Source organism: Pollachius pollachius (genome assembly GCF_949987615.1).
Source record: "Pollachius pollachius genome assembly, chromosome: 20".
Lineage (NCBI taxonomy): Eukaryota > Metazoa > Chordata > Actinopteri > Gadiformes > Gadidae > Pollachius > Pollachius pollachius.
In genome coordinates this window covers 4,718,688-4,741,527 of record NC_136953.1, presented here as the reverse complement: position 1 = coordinate 4,741,527, position 22,840 = coordinate 4,718,688, and the positions used below count along the sequence as shown (strand labels likewise).

Genomic DNA, 22,840 nt, shown 5'->3' with positions numbered 1-22,840 from the left:
TTGGTGGATGGTGCGGCCTCCGTCCTTTTCCAGGCTATGGCTCATTTCTCAGTATATAATGTAGCGTTGATCACACACTCTTACTGTCCATATTCCCCGCCTTTAGTCGCAGGGAATGCTGCTTGAGTTTTTGCAATGTTCATGTTTTATGCTAGTCTTCCGCCGCCTCTTTGTTACTGCTAACTTTATTTACATTTGCTATGCTTGACATGTTTACTGAGTCAAACTTTTGTTGAATATTCTGAACACACATTTGAAAAAGAGAACATGCTGTTGTGTGTTGATCCCATTGCGATATACAACTGTTGGAAAAACATGTTCAACGTTTTGGAATGCTATTCAGATTTCAATACGTTTCAACACAACGTGCCTAGCTAGGTCTGAGTGCCCTGCCCCAGCCTGTGCCGTGCCCCTGATCTTATCTTCCACATTGATTGCACAGGCAGGGCTGTAAACAGGCGTCAACTGCCACCATAGGGTGTGAAGTTGCAGTCGTTAAAAATAGTTTTGTGTCTTTGTTAAGTGAAGCATTCTGACTCGGCCCCAACCTTAGATGACTTTTACATTACAACTGTTACTTTCGCTGCAGGAAACGGTGTGATGTGTTTGTGTCGAAAGTAAAAGTTGCTTTTGTACAACAGAAGTTGTGCGATGTCAACACATGATTGACATTGCACAACATATGTCCAAACATATGTTGCCAGCATACAGTAATTTCTTTCCCCATTGTGTGTGTGTGTGTGTGTATGTGTTTACCCTGGGATCATGCAGGGTGAAGCCACACATGTAGTCGTTGACCAGGCTGAAGGCAAAACCTCTGTTCATGAAGGAGAGGCACCTCTGGAGAGAGAGAGAGGGGGAGAGAGAGACCGGTTTAATATTCTTTTGGCGTGTTAAATAACTGATGGCGTGTTAAAAATGGTCCCAACAATAGGAGTATAGCTGATTAAGTGACTGAGCAGAGGAGTGTGTGTGTGTGTGTGTGTGTGTGTGTGTGTGTGTGTGTGTGTGTGTGTGTGTGTGTGTGTGTGTGTGTGTGTGTGTGCGTGTGTGCGTGCATTTATGTGTGTCCTAGGTTTGCTGGGCTCTGATCAGGTCTGGTGGGGCCGAGTCAGGGCTCAGGGCTCAGGGTCAGACCTTGATGAAGACGGCCAGGCTTAGGTTGATGCAGCGGGCCTCCTCTGGGACCTCCACGTGGCGGATGGTGATGTGGGGCATGATGGACAGCAGCAGGGACTGCAGCGCCTGGTGGAAGCTGTCTGGAAACCGCTGGCTGCGCGGCATCTGAGGCCCCCAAAACACACCGCCAAAACGTGAAAGGAGATACTATCCGGCCCCAAGGAGGGACAACATCAGTGACAGTGAAATGATAAATACAGTGTTCCAGAATAGTGCACTCAATCAGAATAATACTGTCTTTTTTGATTTCCAGCCAGAAGGTTGGTTTCCATTCCAAATGTTTACAGCTGAAACCCTACCTGCTCCTTCATGAATCATCACCTGAGTATCGCCATGTGTGGTTATACCCGCAAACCCGCACACACAAACACACACACAGAAACCCACAACCACAGACACAAAAATAATGTGGTGTCCTTGCCAGGACTTGAACCAGCATGACGTGATCTTAAAACAACATCTTGTTGATGTTGACGTTTTTCTTTTTATAGGGGATATGTATTTATAGATATTTCAGTAAATATAGTATCATGGCTTGTTATTTCATTCAAAAATATCGGGATTTCTGGCACTGCATTTGTATTTTCCTAATATTTACCCTTTACATACGAGTTGTCCCACGAAAGGACTTGAGCAGCATTTACCAGTAAGACTCAAGTCAAAGGTAGGGAGCCACTTATAATAACAAAGCAGTGCTGGTGCACTTCAATAGTTTGATCCTGGTCAAACTCCATTTGAATGTAACTTATGAGGAGACAGAAACACAGACTCAGCTTCCTCTAGGGGTGAAACCAACCCATTGCATGAGTTTCCTGCTCCTGGTCCTTATCCCCCCGGCCGTGAGTAACAATCATTAACATTAACTAACAGGTCTCATCTTGGGGGGCCGAGGTGTGAGCCAGAGGGAACGGCAGCCCATCAACTCACCTTAATGCGGCTTCCCTGATGCAGGAACTGGGCCATGGATTTGGCCATGGTCTCAAAGAAGAACCAGGAGTACTGGAAACCGAGAGGGGGACAGAGAGGGTGATCACTAGAGGCATATCGCTGGGGGCCCATTGTTATGGGCCAATCACTAGGGGCCCATCACTAGGGGCATATCGCTAGGGGCCCATCACTAGGGGCCCATCGCTAGAGGCCCATCGCTAGAGGCCCATCACCCAGTCGCTGTTGATAACAGCATGCTTGTCATTATTATCATCGTGAATCCACATACATTTAACAGGTCAGGAAGGAGAAACAGGATTTCAACTGTGGTGTAACAGGAAGAGCATTATTGAAATTTGTTACCCAATCAAGGGAAGGAGAACACTGACCAGTGTTGTGCAAGAGTTTCCTTCTCCCCTTACTTCCAGTTGAAAAGCTACTTGAGCATTTATTTTATTTCAGATACTACTACTACTACTACCACTACTACTCTCACCAAAAAGACAGTGAGGGAAATGACACCATGTCCTGGCCATTGTTGGTATTATAATTGAATAGGAAAGTTCTATCCATTCTATGTTACTGTACCTTTTTCGCCTGATGTACCCCCACATCCCTATCAGCTTTCTTTGATTTCCTTTTAAACTTACATCTTACTTTATTAATAAGCATCATTATTAATATTGCCATGGCCGAAAGGTGTTTAAAATGGAAGAAGTCGACACCCTTTTCAGTGAAAATAGGTGTAGACATATATTATAACTTAACTTTATTTTATATTTGACTATTTAGCAACAGTCAACACATAATCATATCTTTTTACAGGCAGAGAAAAGTAAAATCTGAAACTTGACACGTACATATATTCATCAACAGAGCCACTTTGATATAATAGCCAGGGTAACGGCGACACCTAGTGGTCGGTGTTGGTCATTGAATTGAATCGAATGGAATACCTTGAGCAGCTTGTTGCTGGTGTTGACGTCGGCTGTCTGCTTGAGAATGGCGGTGACGGCAGTTGCCAGCACCTCATGCGTGGTGGCGGAGCTCGCGGTCGTGGAGCAATTTGTCACAAACACATACTGGGTGGAAAAACAACACATGGTCGATATGTTTGTTTTATATTTATTGCATATTCAGCTTTTTTGCCGTTTAGGAGACAACCTTCCAAACCAGAGTTTATTGAGACAAAATAGATCAAACGGTTAAACCTTGGGTAGAATTGTATGTAGTGGCTAGGTTATTTTGAATCCCAACCTGTCTAACTTGTAGGCCTCCCAGAAAAATATGTCTCTACCAGCTCGTAATTGAGCTCTGTATTCACTGTCTAACACCTACCTGCTCCTTAACGACCTGTCTAAGCCCTACCTGCTTTTGCTCAAGTTTTTGTGAATATCAGAACTTTTAAATAAAATAACACATGTGATACGCAGGAAAAAGGAGAGAGAGATGGGGTGTCCGGTGTGTGTGTGTCCGGTGTGTGTGTGTTCGGTGTGTGTGTGTGTGTGTGTGTGTGTGTGTGTTTGTGTGTGCTTCTTACCTTGAGAAAGGAGCGCAGGTAGTGTTCCAGCCCCTCCTCCTGACACCTGGATACTATGTGTATGATAACTCTGAGGACACACAGACACACACACACACACACAACCACACACACACACAAACATACAATTAGAAAATTCTGTGTTCAGAATTTTTTGAACGAATCAGTCCATCACAACATTTTGACCTGCTATGCTAACTGAACCACGTGATGAAACCTGAGCCCGAAGCATTGGGCCGCGTTCCATTGGACGCTAAAGGAAATCCTGGATATTGACATCCAAAATAAACTAGCCCTTTTTGTAGAACTGAACTAAACAATAAATCCCGCTACAACCTGGTTTCATTAAACCAACAGGATTCTAGTTCCTTTTTGTTGTGCGTTTCAAATATGTGGTGAAATTCGCAATCCCCATGTTTCAGACCTTCTTAGACATTCCCACCCGAAAGCGTGACTACCATTCTGACATTAAGAGCGCTCCGGACGGCACTGACCGGAGGGAGTTGACCGCCACGTCGTGGGCTTCTTTGGTTGCCGTGGTGAGCACCTCGAACAGCTGCATCAGTATGGTGGGCAGGAAGTTGACCATTACCTGGGTCTCCACCGCATGCAGGCACTGTAGAGACGGAGATAAGGGTTCCTTTAGAGGTAAACGGATATATACCTCTAAAGATTTATATTGCGCTTTTCAAACCATGAGCCACTCAAAGAGCTTTACATTATTGCCTAACATTCACCCATTCATACACCTATGGCGGTGTCAACCATGCAAGGAGAACCTAAACCAAACAGAAGTGAGCGAGGAGGTGGGTAGGAACCTCAGTGCCTCACCTTTAGGTACTTGATAAGCTCGGCTAGGTTCCCCTCAGGGCTGCTCCTCATCAGCTGGCAGTGCTGGAAGAACTTGTGGAGATGCAGGTCCTGCATTTGAGAGAAAATACACATACTATAGTTACCAAACAAGTTAAGATGCACATACTATAGTTACCAAACAAGTTAAGATACACATACTGTAGTTACCAAACAAGTTAAGATACACATACTGTAGTTACCAAACAAGTTAAGATACACATACTATAGTTACCAAACAAGTTAGGATACACATACTGTAGTTACCAAACAAGTTAAGATACACATACTTTAGTTACCAAACAAGTTAAGATACACATACTGTAGTTACCAAACAAGTTAAGATACACATACTATAGTTACCAAACAAGTTAAGATACCCATACTATAGTTACCAAACAAGTTAAGATACCCATACTATAGCTACCAAACAAGTTAAGATACACATACTATAGTTACCAAACAAGTTAAGATACACATACTATAGTTACCAAACAAGTTAAGATACACATACTGTAGTTACCAAACAAGTTAGGATACACATACTGTAGTTACCAAACAAGTTAAGATACACATACTGTAGTTACCAAACAAGTTAAGATGCACATATTATAGTTACCAAACAAGTTCAGATACACATACTGTAGTTACCGTCACTTTAACAAGTGATGATACATATTGATGTTAATAAAGTATAAAGTATATAACTCTAACTCGGAGCTCCATCAAGGCGCTGTCTGGTGATTTGTGTGAATGTGAACGAGAGTTCTGGTTGTTCTTACCTGGGTGTATATCGTGGATGCCAATCTCGTTCTCACTTTGAACAGCGGCTTTGCATTCTCCACCCACTTGATGTCCGGTTGGGACTATGTCAAAAAAAAAGCAGTTAGTTTGTCCATCTTCCTCTGTATATAAAGCAGCATTATATTATTGATGACCACTAGGGGGCATAAATACTCTACTATGCTGAAAATAAATCACGAGAACAAATGAATGGCTTTTTGAACGTTTTTTCTGATGTTTTCTAATGTCAGTAGAGACTGATTTAGCAAATCAGTCTCTACTGACATTAGGATTTCTTTATTTAATTACGGTAAAAGCTACAGTGACTGCAACGTTTCCTGACTGACGCACTGACAGACTGGCTGGCCAGGGCTTCCCACCTTCTTGGCGTCCTGGCCCCGGTCTGCCCCCAGGTACCCGGGCTGCAGGGTGGCGGAGGCGGGCAGCTGGATCTCCACTGACTGCATCCTCCCATCCTTCAGCAGGGGGCTCCAGGAGTAGCCCACTGGGGGGGGGGGGGGGGGGGGGGGAAGAAGGGTGGAACCGAGGGTAAGTCTTGCACACATTGATGCATGACTGGATGCATGACATTTATACAGTGGGGCAAAAAAGTATTTAGTCAGCCTCCAATTGTGCAAGTTCTCCCACTTAAAAAGATGAGAGAGGCCTGTAATTTTCATCATAGGTATACCTCAGCTATGAGAGACAAAATGCAAAAAAAAAATCTAGAAAATCACATTGTCTGATTTTTAAAGAATTTATTTGCAAATTATGGTGGAAAATAAGTATTTGGTCAATAACAAAAGGTCATCTCAATACTTTGTTACATGTCCTTTGTTGGCAATGACAGAGGTCAAACGTTTTATGTAAGTCTTTACAAGGTTTTCACACACTGCTGCTGGTATTTTGGCCCATTCCTCCATGCAGATCTCCACTCCTTCGTTGCCCGGGCGGTGTGTTTGGGGTCATTGTCATGCTGAAAGACCCAGCCACGTTTCATCTTCAGTGCCCTTGCTGATGGAAGGAGGTTTTCACTCAAAATCTCACGATACATGGCCCCATTCATTCTTTCCGTAACACGGATCAGACGTCCTGGTCCCATGGCAGATAAACAGCCCCAAAGCATGATGTTTCCACCCCCATGCTTCACTGTAGGTATGGTGTTCTTTGGATGCAACTCAGCATTCTTTCTCCTCCAAACACGACGAGTTGAGTTTTTACCAAAAAGTTATATTTTGGTTTCATCTGACCATATGACATTCTCCCAATCCTGTTCTGGATCATCCAAATGCTCTCTAGCAAACTTCAAACGGGCCCGGACATGCACTGGCTTTAGCTGGGGGACACGTCTGGCACTGCAGGATTTGAGTCCCTGGAGGCGTAGTGTGTTAGTGATGGTAGCCTTTGATACTTTGGTCCCAGCTCTCTGGAGGTCATTCACTAGGTCCCCCCGTGTGGTTCTGGGATTTTTGTTCACCGTTCTTGTGATCATTTTGACCCCACAGGGTGAGATCTTGCGTGGAGCCCCAGATCGAGGGAGATTATCAGTGGTCTTGTATGTATTCCATTTCCTAATAATTGCTCCCACAGTTGATTTCTTCACACCAAGCTGCTTACCTATTGCAGATTCAGACTTCCCAGCCTGGTGCAGGTCTACAATTGTGTTTCTGGTGTCCTTTGACAGCTCTTTGGTCTTGGTCATAGTGGAGTTTGGAGTGTGAATGTTTGAGGTTGTGGACAGGTGTATTTTATACTGATGAGGAGTTCAAACAGGTGCCATTAATACAGGTAACAAGTGGAGGACAGAGGAGCCTCTTAAAGAAGAAGTTACAGGTCTGTGACAGCCAGAAATCTTGCTGGTTTGTAGGTGACCAAATACTTATTTTCCACCATAATTTGCAAATAAATTCTTAAAAAATCAGACAATGTGATTTTCTGGATTTTTTTTTTTCATTTTGTCTCTCATAGCTGAGGTTTACCTATGATGAAAATTACAGGCCTCTCTCGTCTTTTTAAGTGGGAGAACTTGCACAATTGGTGGCTGACTAAATACTTTTTTGCCCCACTGTATATATATATTATACATACATGTGACTAATATGAGATGTTGGCAATATGGTAAAAATATAACTTAAATGTAGGCGCCAATGTAGGGATTGTAAGTGTCAGAGAGAGTGGAGGCCTCAAACCGTCTACCATCCGACACTAGGACAACACAAATCCCAGGGTAGCCATTACTATCCCCAGTACTTCTGGAAGACTTTCCCACAATGGCATTCTTATGATATGCTAATAATAAAGGCCACTCTTCGTCCCTAAAGAAGCCTGTAGGTTCAAGGCGACCTCAACCTTATAAGTAATCAAGGCAACACTCTCAAAGGGCTCCACGGGTCCACATCATACAACATCCCTAACCCTGGGGCCCAAGGGCGGGCTCAACACTAACACCACCTAGGGTAACTAAGGTCACTTCAATTTCCATTTGTGTTGCTTAATATGGTCATAGGGCGTCACGGACATTCACACTTTTGCGAAACCCAAGAATTGATTTTGTTTCATGGGAAACGCGCACACTCATGCGCATGGCCACACACACCCACACACACACACACACACACACACCACGTACACCTAAGCGCGTGGACGGCGACTCACCCAGGGTCTCCACCCCCTCCCTCCGCTTGGTGGCCGTCTTGCTGCTGAACTCACAGCTGACGTGGTAGAAGGTGAACAGGAGGTGGTGCTTTTCATGCACGTGCACCGGGAGCTCGATCTTGACCTGTGCACGAGTCGGGTTTGGGGGGAGGAGGGGAAATATTGGCCTTTATGACAGAGGAGTGATAAAAGGGGTGACCACGGGTGTAGCTCATGCCGTTCATTATCCCCACTGCGATGAGAACCGCTGTAAAGTGCAGCGGAACTGTATTTCATTGAATGAGTTGTTTTTCGTCCCTACTGCCACACCTCTCTGTTAAAGGCCTGTGGAGGCTGCCAACGTTCATCTAGGATCCACCACAGGTTTCTCCCTGTCGACAGCTAGAGTCTGACCTGACCTGTAGGCCTCCTTGAGCAAGACATCCTGACCCTTACCTGCTTTTGAATGACAAAATAGAAAATAGTGGAATTAAGCTAAACTAAAAAGTGATAGTGTAAGCCGTGAATGTATTACAGGTTTGTGTTTGCATCCACTAATGAGCCAAAGCAATGACTTTATTTAACCCCAGGGGGCAGCATCATCGCGTGAATATATTTCACCCAGGTTCCTACTCCTTGTTCGTCTTTGGTGAAACATAGTGATAGGGCTGGCACGGGAAATGACACATCATTGGTTAATAGGGTGACTCTCACTCCCGGCCAACACTGAATCATAAAAACCCTACCTGGAGCGCTTCTTCTTTGTCTAAACATGACTTGTAGCATGGAAAGTTACAAAAGGACAGATCTCTGACATCTCACAGATGAAGCAACAACATTTAACGATTGTTTTTTCAGCGAAGGAAGAGGAAGAAATATGTTGTGGGTGGGGAAATCAATAGTACAGAACTGTCGCTAAACGACTAACTTGAGTTCATTCTGATTCACGGCAGTTTGTGCTTTAGCCTTGATCACAGTGAGATTGTCTAAAAGGGCAGTTAAATGCCAGTGTTGGTGTAAATAAATAAACTTTACCATGATGGCTAAAAGGGGAGATGTATGAGTAAGCGTGGATTGAATAGGATTGTTCGTGTGTGTGTGCACGGTAGGGGGACTCTTTAAGAGCTTCATCTGTAGTGATACTCCAGGTGTCTTTATGTGTGTGTGTGTGTGTGTGTATTTGTGTGTGTGTGTGTGTGTGTGTGTGTGTGTGTGTGTGTGTGTGAGCGTGTGTGTGTGTGTGTGTGTGTGTGTGTATTGACCCAGTATGATTAGCCTAGAATAACATGGTGTTAGGGTGAGGGTGCTCGTGGGTGACCTGACAGATATTAAACCCATTCTTTGGTTGTACTGTAATATACATGGCTGCAAATCTTTCTTGAATTTCATTGGACACCTTGAGTCTGCCACTCACTTATCGGGTTATAAAAGGTCTTTGGGTCTCCCATTGGGGTTGGGGGAAATTGTTTAAAAATAATTCTGTGCAACTTTCTAATCTGTTAAATTAGATTTAGTTTACAATAAGTGCCCCTAGTGACACGTTTACCTCACAAAATGTTGGAAGCCCTATTTATTATTTAAAAACATATTGCATCTCAGTTGTTTATGAACGTGACTCAATGGTGCTCCCCTCGGTTGCTCCACTGTCCCGTCATCCTAGTACCCCGCCTCTTACAGACAAACGGTTGTGATTGGCCAGACCCCGGCCAGGTCTGCTGGATTTTGTCTCAACAGGAGGGGGCCCAGACGCATATCGTTAGCTTCATAGCATGATTGCCTAACTGATTTCTTAAGGTTCATCTTGTATTTAGCATCGAAAATCACTGAGTCAAATAGATGACTTAGGCAGATGGTGATTATGGATTGTAACAAGCGCTCTGATTGGCTTAGGATACAGCCAATGAAGCACAGTGAATCAGCAGCGTTAGAAGAGTAGAGTTAGGTTAGATATCACAATTTGACCAAAATATGACTAGGGCAATTATGCTATGAGGCTAACGATATGCAACGAAATAAGGCATAATGGAAGAACAAAATGCCTCTGACCACGAGGTTTTGGTCCTCACCTCATCGTAGAACTCAGGGTTCTGGTTGTGGTGCAGGACGGCCGCGTAGGCACTGCCCGTGAAGAGTGTCTCCCCTGGCTTGCCGTAGATGCACTGGAACACAACATTAATGACACGGGCAACATCAGTGAGCAATCGGTAGGACCCTTTGATGTCAGGGGCCCCCAGCCGCCAGGGGCCTCTGCCGCTGAGCCCGTCCGTGGTCAGGTATGATCACAGGACCACATGAGATGGGGGGGGGGGGTCCTGTGATCTCAAGTACAGACTAAACAAAGGCCAAAACGTGCGTGCTAAACGGTATGATTACCGTCGGGTTAGGTACAAAGCAAATGATGAAGGCCACATGATTTTTATCTCGATTCTGGGGAGCAACGTTGCTTCCTGAAACGATATGAACCAGTCATATCATGGGATTTATCCGTGACTTCCTCTTGCTCTACTACATCGCCATCCTTTTTCTCTTTCTATCTGGACACCTTTGGTTAAGGCGAACCAACAAAAGAAAGCAACACACCTTTACAGGGCATGCAACACACGCGTGTGTGCATGTGCGAAAACACTGCAAAAATGTGTGCACACAATGTGTGAGCAACGCTACTTGTGAGAACCTGCTTTGTTGTGGGGACCTGGCTGTGTTGGGCGAGAGAGTGTGAGAGGGGAGAGAAAGAGTGTAAAATGGGGGCGAGAGAGAGAGAGAAAGGGAGGGCAGCATCGGGAGAGCGAGAACAACTGCGATTACTCTAATGAGAACTGACAAATTGGCGCCTGGATTAAGATCTCAGCCCCGGTCTGAACAGGACCTGTTTGATATAACTATGAGGTTGATGTGTCCTGTCATCCATTATGGGTGATAATGACGGTGGTATCCGCCCATGGGAAAGAACACACAACACAGAGACACAGAGCCAGGAGACAGATTAGAGAAACCGTGCTTTGGTGGGCTGGGATGAGTCTAATGGACAGGACAGGTGTCTTAGTCACACCTCTGTTTGTGTGTGTGTGTGTGTGTGTGTGTGTGTGTGTGTGTGTGTGTGTGTGTGTGTGTCTGTGTGTGTGTGTGTGTGTGTGTGTGTGTGTGTGTGTGTGTGTGTGTGTGTGTGTGTGTGTATGTGTACATGCTTTGCATCCCAAACAGTTCATCCTGTTGGGCCCGAGCCATTTGAAAGCTCTCCACACACGTATGTTATGTTTCTTATTCTGTATGTAAAACATGGGGGATTATGGAGTGGTATTATAGAGCAGGTTTCCCTGCTCTATAACTACTCTATAACTACACTGCTATTGATTCCTCATCATGCACTCGATTAAAGTGAACCTGAAACCAGAATGCCCAGGAACACTAGACTGGACTACACATACAAATAGTAGGAGTTCAAACTATGAACACAGTAGTGTTTCTGAGTTACATATATATATTTTTTAGTAATTCCCACCAGCTCTGGGAAAACCCTGTCCTCTATGCGATCATTGTACAGTCTTGCTTCCTCTCTCTCTGGAGCTGTGCTCATGTGATAGTGCACATTCAAGAGATTGTTCCAGTATGGAGTATGGCAGATGCCGGTCCATCCTCCCCTGTCCCTGCTGCCTCCATCGCGCCCGTAGGAACGCTCTTCTACCCATTTACATCGTGGAACTATTTTACTCCCTTCCTTGTCAGCAAAGGAAAACATCGGCGAGCCACCGAAGGCTGTTTCCACCCGCAACTATTTGACTAGTGTGGCAAAAAAGGCTGAGAGAAGGGAGAGAGAGAGAGCGAGAGAGAGAGCGAGAGAGTGAGAGAGAGAGAGAGAAATATAGAGAGCGAGACAGAGGGAGAGAGAGAGAGAGAAAGAGAGAGAGGGGAGAGATAGAGAAATATAGAGCGCGAGACAGAGGGAGAGAGAGAGAGAAAGAGAGAGAGGGGAGAGAAAGAGAGAAATATAGAGAGCGAGACAGAGGGAGAGAGAGAGAGAGAAAGAGAGAGAGAAAAAGAGAGCGAGAGGGGAGATAGAGAGAAATATAGAGAGCGAGACAGAGGGAGAGAGAGAGAGAGAGAGAGGGGAATAGAAAGAGAGAGCGAGAAATAGAGAGCGAGAGATAGAGAGGGAGAGAGAGAGAAAGCGAGAGAGAAATACTGAGAGAGAAAGAGAGAGAGAGAGAGAGCGAGAGAGAGTGTAAAAGAGAAAGAGAGAGAAAGCAGTCATTACATCCTCTTGCCAGAAGTGGGGAGATAGAGAGAAATATAGAGAGCCAGACAAAGGGAGAGAGAGAGGGGGGGAACAGAAAGAGAGAGAGAGGGAGAAGTAGAGAACGAGAGAGAGAGAGTTAGAGGGAGAGAGAAAGAGAGAGAAATACTGAGAGAGAGAGAGAGAGAGAGAGAGAGAGAGAGAGAGAAAGAGAGTGAGAGAGAGATAGAGAGAGAGAGAGAGAGAGAGAGAGAGAGAGAGAGAGAGGGGGAGAGAGAGAGAGAAAGAGAGAGATAGCAAGAGAGAGAAAGAGAGAGAGATAGCAAGAGAGAGAAAGAGAAATAAAGAGAGCGAGACAGAGGGAAAGAGAGAGAGAGACAGAGAGAGAGAGAGAGAGAGAGAGAGAGAGAGAGAGAGAGAGAGAGAGAGAGAGAGAGAGAAAGCAGTCATTATCTCCTCTTGCCAGCAGTAATGAGCATCTTTTGTAAAACTTTTCCTGGTTCCTGGCCCTGAGTGGAGCCACTCCACTCTCCTCTCTTCTGAACCCTTTGGCTGGGCCTGCTACCTTAGGAGACAAGCCCGCAGGACTGACCATGTGGTTCCTGGAGGAACAATCTCTCACTATTAGGAAACTTTCAACTGTTTTCATATGTTGGTTACTTTCTAAGTTAGGAGCTGACACGGCGTGGAATTCCCTCACAGTGCCATTTCCAGGAATAGAGAACTCAAAAAGTTGTCTTCGATATTCCAGGGAAACGTGTTTCCCAAGAGGACAGTGTCATGGACTTTGAAAATAAACTAAGATATTAATATACACAATTTTCTTTAAAAAAATGCAAATGAATTTTCCCAAGATTCGATAGTTTCAGGTTGCAATTTTCCTATAGATTAACCCATGGGAGCTAGTCAAGCTGTACGTTTGTTTGAATAACGGAAACACACCACCAACTATGGTATTACACAAACCCTACAGGGACATATCAAAGCTTAGCCCCCATGTCCTGATGTCTGACGGGGGGCTGCCCCTGCTGTGGGGGCGATCACAAAGCTCTCCCCTCCCAGGATACGAGGACATGAGGACGTCCCCCCCGTCCTCCTCCTCCTCAGAGCCTACCTTCAGGGGGGAGGCACCCTCCTCATCAGAGTCCCGGAACTGGACGCAGACAGCCAGGTTCCTGGCCTGGAGGGGGACAGCAGACACACAGACGCTAGGTTAGACATCACTGGTCAACACAGAAGGTCTGCACCAGGGTTCGGAGAAGACAGACGAAACTCACACTGAGGACCAGTTCAACATGAGACACGAGCTCCGGCCTTTAATGTTTTCACTGAAGTGATATATGATGTTGGGAAGTGGAACTAGAACTGGGAAATGGAAGGGGCCTCTGTGTGTATGCATGCCTAGCACCTTTAGTTTCAACCTCGGTTCATCTGACCGACCTTCCGCTACTGGGGTGTAATGCCGAAGAACTGAAGAAGTGCAGTGTCGAGGCTGAACTGGTTTCACTGAGCGGTTCTCTGAGGAAGCTGGGAGCAGTGCTACAGGACGCCAGGCATCCTTTCAGGGCATATTCACACCTGCCTTGTTTGGTTCGAACCCAACCAAAAGGAACCGCTGGTGCGGACCTTGTGGGCTGTTGTGAATACAAACCATCAAACTCTGGTGCGGACCAAACAGTCGGACAGAGACCCAGCCGGAGAGGTGGTCTCGGCCCGCTTCCAAACTAACCGTTGTGCGGTTCGCTTGAGATGTGACAGCGAACGCACCTCGGTCCGATCTAGTTCTAAAAATCATACGCCTCTTTGGACTTAACAGGCACCCGCTCAGCCGTGCGCATTATGGGAATTATTGTTTGATTGGCGGTAACTCCAAGTTTAGCAGCACATTGTCGGAACGTGGGGTGAAAATTTGTCGTAGCTCAACATGGAGCAAAGAGGAGACGGAACGTCTATTGCATATTTGCATCCGATATCCAATAAACATTTTGTCTCCTTTTTGCTCCATGTCGAGCCACGACTCATTTTCACCCGACTGTCCGACAAAAGCATGTAAAAAGTATGCTGGAAAACACACATAAAAGTGCAGATGCATATAACCCATTCAGCAACAGGACGAGGGAGAAGGAGTTGGACCGGTCCGCAGATCAATTTATATCACGCTGGATATCCATGATTGTTTACTTTCACCGGTGCTTTCTCCCCCTTTATTTTTTAACGCGTTACCCCGCCCCAGACCTTTTTGTCTAATGATGGAACGATCTTTGCACACATGTGGGTTTCTTGTCAAATTCTGGGACTGTTGCGAAAATTGCAATGTTAAAAGGAACCACACCAAACCAAAAAATAAACATTGTATTTTGGTCCGGAACAAAAGAGAGCGAACTAAAGGACTTCCCTGGTGTGAATACGCCCTTAGAGTTTTAACGGGCACTGAACATGTGTCCTCCTCATATGATATGGTCCATGGACTACGGCTGGACCGCTGCAATCAAGGTTCGAGCTCAGAACCTTTTCGGCTGTCAAACCCCTCAAGCCACTAGACTATCCTGCCCTCTCACAGTGTACACTCCCCTTCCACAAAGCCCAGATGTATCCATCCTGACCGTCAATATATATAATTTCACTGGAAATTTGAAAAACACATGAATAATTGTAGTTCCCCTCTTAGTTTCACTTTCAGTTTCTCCCCAAAGGAAGCTATTTTGGTTCCCAACCGGTTCCCCATCACATCTCAGCCCCCTCCATCCTGTCTCCTTTACAAGTATATTTAGCGCACAGTTAACCACAAATCAACACCCAGGTGTAGCAGACAGCCGGGCGGGCGTACCTTGGCGAAGGTCTTCTGGTTGTCGTACTTGAGCTGCAGGGGGTAGACGTACAGGTGGTTCTTGTACGTGGAGAAGGGGTAGTTGTAGCGGGCCTCCTCCGGGAGGAACTCGTCCATCTCCAGGGACACCCGCTCACAGCCCTCCTCATAGGGCTTCACCGGGATGTAGGAGGAGGTCACTGTGTCTGCAGGAGGAGGAGGGGGAGGAGGAGGAGGAGGAGGAGGAGGAGGGGGGAGATTTGATGAACACTGTTTAGGATTTCGTGCTTGCTCCCAAAACATAAACCTGGACATCGTTTCTGTGCCCTTGTTGCTGTGTGTGAATGAGTGAATGTATGTTCGCACACGTATAAACGTGCACACACAGGTATGCACAAATATGTGTACATATTTGCGCATACCTGTGTGTGCACGTTTATGCGTGTGCGCATGCATGTGTGTGCATGTGCATGTGCGTGCACGTTTATGTGTGTGCGCATGCATGTGTGTGCGCATGCATGTGTGTGTGCACAAGGAGACAGCAGAAACCCACTTGAGAGGTCAGGGGGGACGCACTCGATGGTGACGTTGAGCTGTCCAGGGATGACCTGCAGCTTGCTCTTCTCCGGCCTGCGGGACGGAGGAGGAGATTCAGAGGAGGCATCACTCATCATCACCCTACCATCAAACTCACAGGGTCACCTAACGTCATCACCCTGCCATCAAACTCACAGGTCATCTAATGTCATCACCCTACCATCAAACTCACAGGGTCATCTAACGTCATCACCCTACCATCAAAGTCACAAGGTCATCTAACGTCATCACCCTGCCATCAAACTCACAGGGTCATCTAACGTCATCACCCTGCCATCAAACTCACAGGGTCATCTAACGTCATCACCCTACCATGAAACTCACAGGGTCATCTAACGTCATCACCCTGCCATCAAACTCACAGGGTCATCTAACGGCATCACCCTACTATCAAACTCACAGGGTCATCTAACGTCATCACCCTGCCATCAAACTCACAGGGTCATCTAACGTCATCACCCTGCCATCAAACTCACAGGGTCATCTAACGTCATCACCCTGCCATCAAACTCACAGGGTCATCTAACGTCATCACCCTACCATCAAACTCACAGGGTCATCTAACGTCATCACCCTACCATCAAAGTCACAAGGTCATCTAACGTCATCACCCTGCCATCAAACTCACAGGGTCATCTAACGTCATCACCCTGCCATCAAACTCACAGGGTCATCTAACGTCATCACCCTACCATGAAACTCACAGGGTCATCTAACGTCATCACCCTACTATCAAACTCACAGGGTCACCGCTCACATAAACGCTGTGCCTTCAAAACGTTTCCCGTTGGGACAAAGAGGACCGCACCGGTTAAAATGGGGGTTATGTTATGTTCAGTGTTGAATAGCAACGTAAGCATCCGATAGACACGCTATGCTCCAGTGTGTACATTACTTGTGTAGGTATATATATATATATATATATAATGTATACAGTTTATACTGGTGATGTCATCCAGCAGAACAGGCCATCCGTGATCAAACACAGACGTGTGTGTGCGTGCTCACACACAACTTCTCGTGCATAATTAACACACAACATGACCGGACTATTCAGAGACCAGGTGGAACATTTATATATTGCTAGTATATGTAAAGTTGTGTATGTCAGCATATATACTATAAATATCTGCATTACAGTGTTGCTTATATGCTATATATCTGTACACATACTTTTAAAGTCCTGGCCTTTATTGCAGTAAAGAATAGCGCATTTGTGTATTATGTGGGTATATGTATGTGTGTGTGTGGGTGTGTGTGTGTGTGTGTGTCGCTTGGCTCGGGATATTCGGTGTGTAGTGTGAACTCTGCCATATGGCTGTAAGATCAACACATACTGTACTGTATACATGCACACACATGCACACAAACACACATACACGCACGTGCGCACACATACACATTCACAAAAACACGTGCACAAGAACACAGTACACATACTGTATATTATCTGAGAACACAGTTACGTAGCTAGGCAACAGTGTTGTTTATATGCTATATATCTACGGTACATGATACTGAATGCTCTGTTCCAGTAACTCAGAAGTGAGGAGACCGCAAAACAGGAAATAGGTTTGCTGTTTGATCGACTCACTTCCTGATGTCAGCCAGCAGCTTGATGATGTCATCAGTTGACACCTTGCTGCTGTCCTGACGATAGAGCGGAGAGAACTTCCCATCCATGTCCAGACCGCCCTGGGAGTCTTTAAACACCTGTCTGCAGACACACACACACACACACACAATCACACACAATCACATACACAGACACACACACACACACACACACACACAATCACATACAAACACACACACACACACACACACACAATCATATACACACACACACACACACACACACAATCACATACATACACACACACACACAAACACACACAAACACACAATCACATACACAAACAATCACATACACACACACATAAACACAAACATACACACAAACACACACAATACCATACACACACATAACAACAAACACACACACACAAACACACACACACACACACAAACAAACACACATAGGGAAAAGGTGAAAGTAGATGTTAATGTTCTCTAATAAGTACACACTCAACCACACAGGCAACTCCCAGGGTGAGACCCACAACGTGTTCCCTCGCCCTGGTTCAATATACCTCAGAGGAGACAAGCCATAGCAATTAGTGGTCGAGCCAGAGTGACGGAACCGTTTGGAAACAGGACAGTTGAAGTCAGCGCCATTAAAAGGCAACATCAACCATTGTTGATCTGGGCCAATCCAAAGCTTCAGACCTGCTTATGATATTTCTGACAGGTTGGGAGGTACGAAGGGGGGGTCTTACTTGGCTGCCCAGGCAAAGGGCATGCGGTATTGGCCCAGCCGCTGGCACGTCAGCTTAGCTGCCTTCAAGACCTTCTGGGCCGTCTGGAGAGAGAGAGAGAGAGGGAGGGAGAGAGAGAGAGAGAGAGAGAGAGAGAGGGAGAGAGAGAGAGAGAGAGAGGGAGAGAGAGAGAGAGAGAGAGAGAGAGAGAGGAAAAACTTCAGTTACTTTCTTCATATGCTGGGTTACTGGTATAATATGTAAAATGTAATATCTGTATGAATGAATAACACATGCATAAACACATATTAACATAAAGTACGTATAACTGTGGTTCCAGGTATTAGATTTTTAAGTTGGCCTCTCTTGAGTGAGCTAAATAGAAACGGTTCTCTTTTGGGTTGTTTTTTTTTAGTTGGCAAACAGAAACAATAGAGCATTTATAACTTTGCTTTCTGTGACTGGAACTATTGGGTAACTCTGTAAGCAACTGAAACCGAACCAACTCAGTTGGGTTCTCTTCATTTATCTTCAAGCATGCGGATGACTCCCATTCTCCTGGAGGCCATCTTGGTTCCACCTCAGCTCCCCCAACCCGCTAGCATTTACACAACCAAGATGGCCACAGATCGGCGAATATCCCCGTTCTGTCGCTCTGCTATGTCAGCGTGCGTGGGGCTGTGCGTTGCCGCGGCGACGGACCTTGGCGGCGTCGGAGGTCTTGAGGTACGGCTCGGCGCAGTGCGTGATGCCGTTCTGAAGGACCTTCTCCACGCGCGCCACCAGGAAGATGTCTGCGTGGGGGTTGGTCACCGAGAAGATGCCCTGGAAGGGGGGAGGGGGGAGGAGAGAGTGAGAGAGTGAGAGGCAGACGATGGTGGGAGGGTGAGGAGGACGGACACGAAGAGAGGCGGGAATCACGGGCAGTGGTGCAGGATTTTACGACGGTCATGGGTGTTGTTTAGCGTGAAGCTAAGCTTGGAGATTGGTGTTTATAGTCCACACCATATTACCAAATATTATCATTGTTATGGTAATGAAGAAGGTATTATTAATGATGGCAGAATAAAGGGGGAAAGAGAATCATGAAGCCTGTATTAAGGCTGAATAAAGAACCATGTAAGCAATAAAAGAGATGTTACGCTAACGTAGCCACATACAGGAAGTACTGCTTTTATCGTACAGGAAACCCACAATGATAGGTCCTACAGTCCTACAGAGCTCACTGTGTGTGTGTGTGTGTGTGTGCGAATGCGTGCGTGTGTGTGTGTTTCGTGACAGAGATGGTTAAGAAAGAGAGTTATATTCATTGGCTTATAGCATTGTGTATCGGCTGCTCCTTTTAAAAATCCTAGATATCGGCCTGTGGGGGAATCAGCTCATTAATAATATAGGAGGTTAGATAAAGAAGAGAGTTGGGTTTCATCCAGAGGCTAATACATTGATGCCCTCTTCTTTTGCCAAAGAGAATGTCTTGGAATTCTCATCACCCATGAGGCATTGTAAAGACCATTCTTTAAGAGGCATTGTGGGTAATAGCTGATTAGATCTGTAACCTCGTCCTCTCTCTGGTACCCATCTTTGTTTCCGCCCCTTCATGTAGTTGGTTTGGGCGGTGGGGGGGGCACACCCAGCACCCCTAAATTAACCCGCGGTAAACCCGGTCGCAACAGCACACTAATGACAGAGAACCTTGTGTGTGTGCATAGGTGTGTGTGTGTGTGTGTGTGTGTGTGTGTGCATCTGTATGTTTGCATGCGTATGTGTGCAGGTCTAGAACTTCCACCCAAAATGCCCGTCATTTAGCTAGCGGTAGAGTAGGCAGGCTGGAAACGGTTGTTAAATGTTTTCCTAACATTGCCATGTAGGAACCCCTGCTTTGCTTTACCCCCTGAAGTCAGAATCCTTCTCTCTCTGCCTCCTCACACACACAACCATACACACACACACACACACACACACACACACACACACACACACAAGCACACACACACACACAGAAGCACACACACACACACACACGAGCACACACACAAGCACACACACACACACAAACACACACACTCCCGTGGGCTACCACACACTTTATCTGTTCCTTCTGCTCCCAGAACAGTTCAGTCGTGTTGTGGGGTCGTTTGACATGACATGTTTTTGAGCGTGTGTGTGTGTGTGTGTGTGTGTGTGTGTGTGTCTAATCTACACTGTTCTGAGATTTACTACAGCGGGTCAGTGCTGCCTATGACATCATCGTTATTAAAACTGGCCCAGAATCAAGCGCAGTCAAAATATGTATAGCTGAGGGCTGTGTGGAAGTGTGTGTGTGTGTTTGTACGTGCGCGTGCGCGTGCACATGCGTTGATCTCACAGCCACCTGGCAGAGTTCACACTACACACCGAATATCCCGAGCCAAGCGACGCACACACACACACACACACATACACACACACACACACCCACCCACACAGACACACACACATATACCCACATAATACACACATGCGCTATTCTTTCCTACAATAAAGGCCAGGACTTTAAAAGCTACCTCAGTGGGAAGAGGAAAGGGGGGGAGCCCACCTCGTCGGCTAGGGACATTAAACCCCCGTGAACGGGTCCTAGCACGGACTGCACATGTGAGTCTGCTGAGCCACATCCGACAGCGCTTTAGTCCTGGGCCCAATGTGGCCTCTGAACGAGATGAAATGCAGGATTGATGCATGTGCGTGTATAGTTTTATTCATACATATTATCAATGGGTGATCCCACAATGTTTGCATCAAGCAGGTGACAAATATCACGTTTGCATGAGGAATGCATTTTATGCTCATGTAACCTATTTTTGTAGTAATTTTGTGTTTGAATCGTGTCTCTGTCAGCATATTTTCCCCTAATTTAATACACTGGTTAGACATTGGACTATATTGGCTGCCAAGATGCTAGCTGATAAAACTTTTTGGCCAATCCACTCCCAGTTCCAAACAGCAAGACGTGATGTGCACAGGAAAACCAGTGAAAACATTATGAATCATGCACAGATGTCTTCCATTAGAAGTCTGTCATGACCGTGCTAAATGTTTAATCTCTTGGTCATCCTTGATCATGATGCCCAGCCTTCTCCACACTACCCTGGATCTGAATTCACTGTGAGTCGCTATGGATGGAAGTAACCGTAAACTACACAGCAAAAAGAGAAGTTCAGGATCTCATTCATTTGATTACTTTGGGGAAGAAAACAGAGATACACTACACACAATCACAGTCATAGTCCCAAACACAAACACAAACTAACACAATCACAAACAAAAACACAATAACACACAATCATAATCACAAACACAAACACAAACACAAACACAAAGACACACAGACACACACACACACACACACACACACACACACACACACATCCAGGCCGTTACCTGCGTGGGGAACCGCAGCAGGGCCTCAGAGACCCTCTGCAGGACGGGCAGACCGCCGGCCCGGCCCCCTTCCCCGTTCACCAAGACTGGGCTCCCACCTCCTCCACCTCCACCTCCTCCTGCCACACCTCCTCGTCCCCCGCTCGCCCCGTCTGAGGACTCGGAGGGGGTGGGGGAGGGGGGCGGGGCGTCCCCCGGGAGGAGCAGGTCCCGGACGCAGGGGGGGTTCAGGTCCACGTGGAAGTCGGACGAGATCTTGCAGCTCTTGGAGACGTCGAAGAGCGCCAGGCTCACGAAGAAGGGCTCCACCTGGAGGACGGGAGGGGAGAGGGGAGGAGAGAGGGGAGAGGGGGGAGAGGGGTGAGGGGGCCGAGGGGGGGAGAGAGGAGTGAGAGGAGGGAGAAGGGTGAGAGAGGGGTGAGAGGGGGGAGATGGGGGGAGGGGCGAGAGGGGAGAGAGGGGGGAGAGGGAGGAGAGGAGTGAGAGCAATTAAAAACTCACAGGATGTCCATTAGGATAAAAGACTAAAGAGTAATCTATGGATTACCTCAACTGTCAATAAAGTGTATATTTCTACAACTTCGATTGCATTTATATAAATATAATTTTCGTAGAAATTTGCATAGGTTTTAATCTTTTTAATTTTGCTAAGTCCATAACCAAAAGCCATAAACTAAAATATTGCATTGATCTTGCCCACTTACACTAATTAAAATCAGTGATTGTAAATAAATATGTACGTGCACGGCTGCAACTACGCAATCATACGAGCAGATTCCTGTGTAGGTCTATGACTGTGCCACACGCAGACACACAGTGCAACCTGAAGGCAGGCTGAGTTGCTGTAGCACACAGCTTATAATGAGGTCCATGCACTGTTCCAAACGATTCAGACGAAGCAGCACACAATAGACATGACAGAATAAACATTTTGGAGAGCTTAAATCTTAAAGAACGTAACAGTGTATTTTTACCATCACAGCACTGGGACGGCGGCTAGACGCACCAGTATGAATAATGAAATGGGTTTATCTGGGACGAGGCTTTCGGTGAGTAGCAGTAAAATGTACAAACTGAGGTCTTGGTGACCAGAAACAGGGATCAGCTTCTTTCAAGTATTGAAAGAAGCTACATATTAGAAGCACAATGTACCAAATTTAACAAAATAGGTAAGATTATAGGTAAGAACATAGATTCTGGTCAACATCTATTGAACACATCGATTATGCTGCACACCTTTTTTCCTTTGAGGACACTTTGAGAATTCATACCACAGTCGTTAGGTGGCATTTGTTCAAACATCTGTTTGAATTCATCTTAGCCAAAACTCCTTAATCTCTCAGGACTTTTATTTTGTAACTTGATTCTCTCCAGCCCAGGGATGTACTATTCGGTGTGTACGTGTGTGTATGCATGTGCGTGTGTGCGTGCATGTGTGCATGTGCGTGCATGTTTGTGCGTGTGCATGTGTGTTTGTGTGCATGCGCGAGAGCGGCATCTGTGCGAGTGCATGTTTGTGTGTATTGGCGTGTGTGCGTGTGAGCCCCACGGTAACGTAC

The 22,840-nt window shown here is 46.0% G+C and overlaps 1 protein-coding gene across 3 annotated transcripts in view; it reads right to left on the bottom strand.

Annotated features, from left to right (window-relative positions):
• Positions 1-22,840, bottom strand: part of dock11 (dedicator of cytokinesis 11) — a 95,806-nt gene that overhangs the window by 52,534 nt on the left and 20,432 nt on the right. For all 3 annotated transcript variants that reach the window (XM_079757929.1, XM_079757930.1, XM_079757931.1), the window contains exons 12-29: positions 21,282-21,590; positions 18,567-18,689; positions 17,886-17,968; positions 17,141-17,263; positions 15,503-15,579; positions 14,971-15,155; positions 13,258-13,323; positions 9,979-10,071; positions 7,934-8,057; positions 5,659-5,783; positions 5,278-5,361; positions 4,478-4,567; positions 4,141-4,262; positions 3,647-3,716; positions 3,063-3,188; positions 2,107-2,178; positions 1,138-1,284; positions 757-840 (exon numbers count right to left, since the gene is read on the bottom strand). In XM_079757929.1, coding sequence (XP_079614055.1) covers positions 757-840; positions 1,138-1,284; positions 2,107-2,178; positions 3,063-3,188; positions 3,647-3,716; positions 4,141-4,262; positions 4,478-4,567; positions 5,278-5,361; positions 5,659-5,783; positions 7,934-8,057; positions 9,979-10,071; positions 13,258-13,323; positions 14,971-15,155; positions 15,503-15,579; positions 17,141-17,263; positions 17,886-17,968; positions 18,567-18,689; positions 21,282-21,590 — 2,103 coding nt within the window. The remainder of the gene's footprint in view (positions 1-756; positions 841-1,137; positions 1,285-2,106; positions 2,179-3,062; positions 3,189-3,646; positions 3,717-4,140; positions 4,263-4,477; positions 4,568-5,277; positions 5,362-5,658; positions 5,784-7,933; positions 8,058-9,978; positions 10,072-13,257; positions 13,324-14,970; positions 15,156-15,502; positions 15,580-17,140; positions 17,264-17,885; positions 17,969-18,566; positions 18,690-21,281; positions 21,591-22,840) is intronic.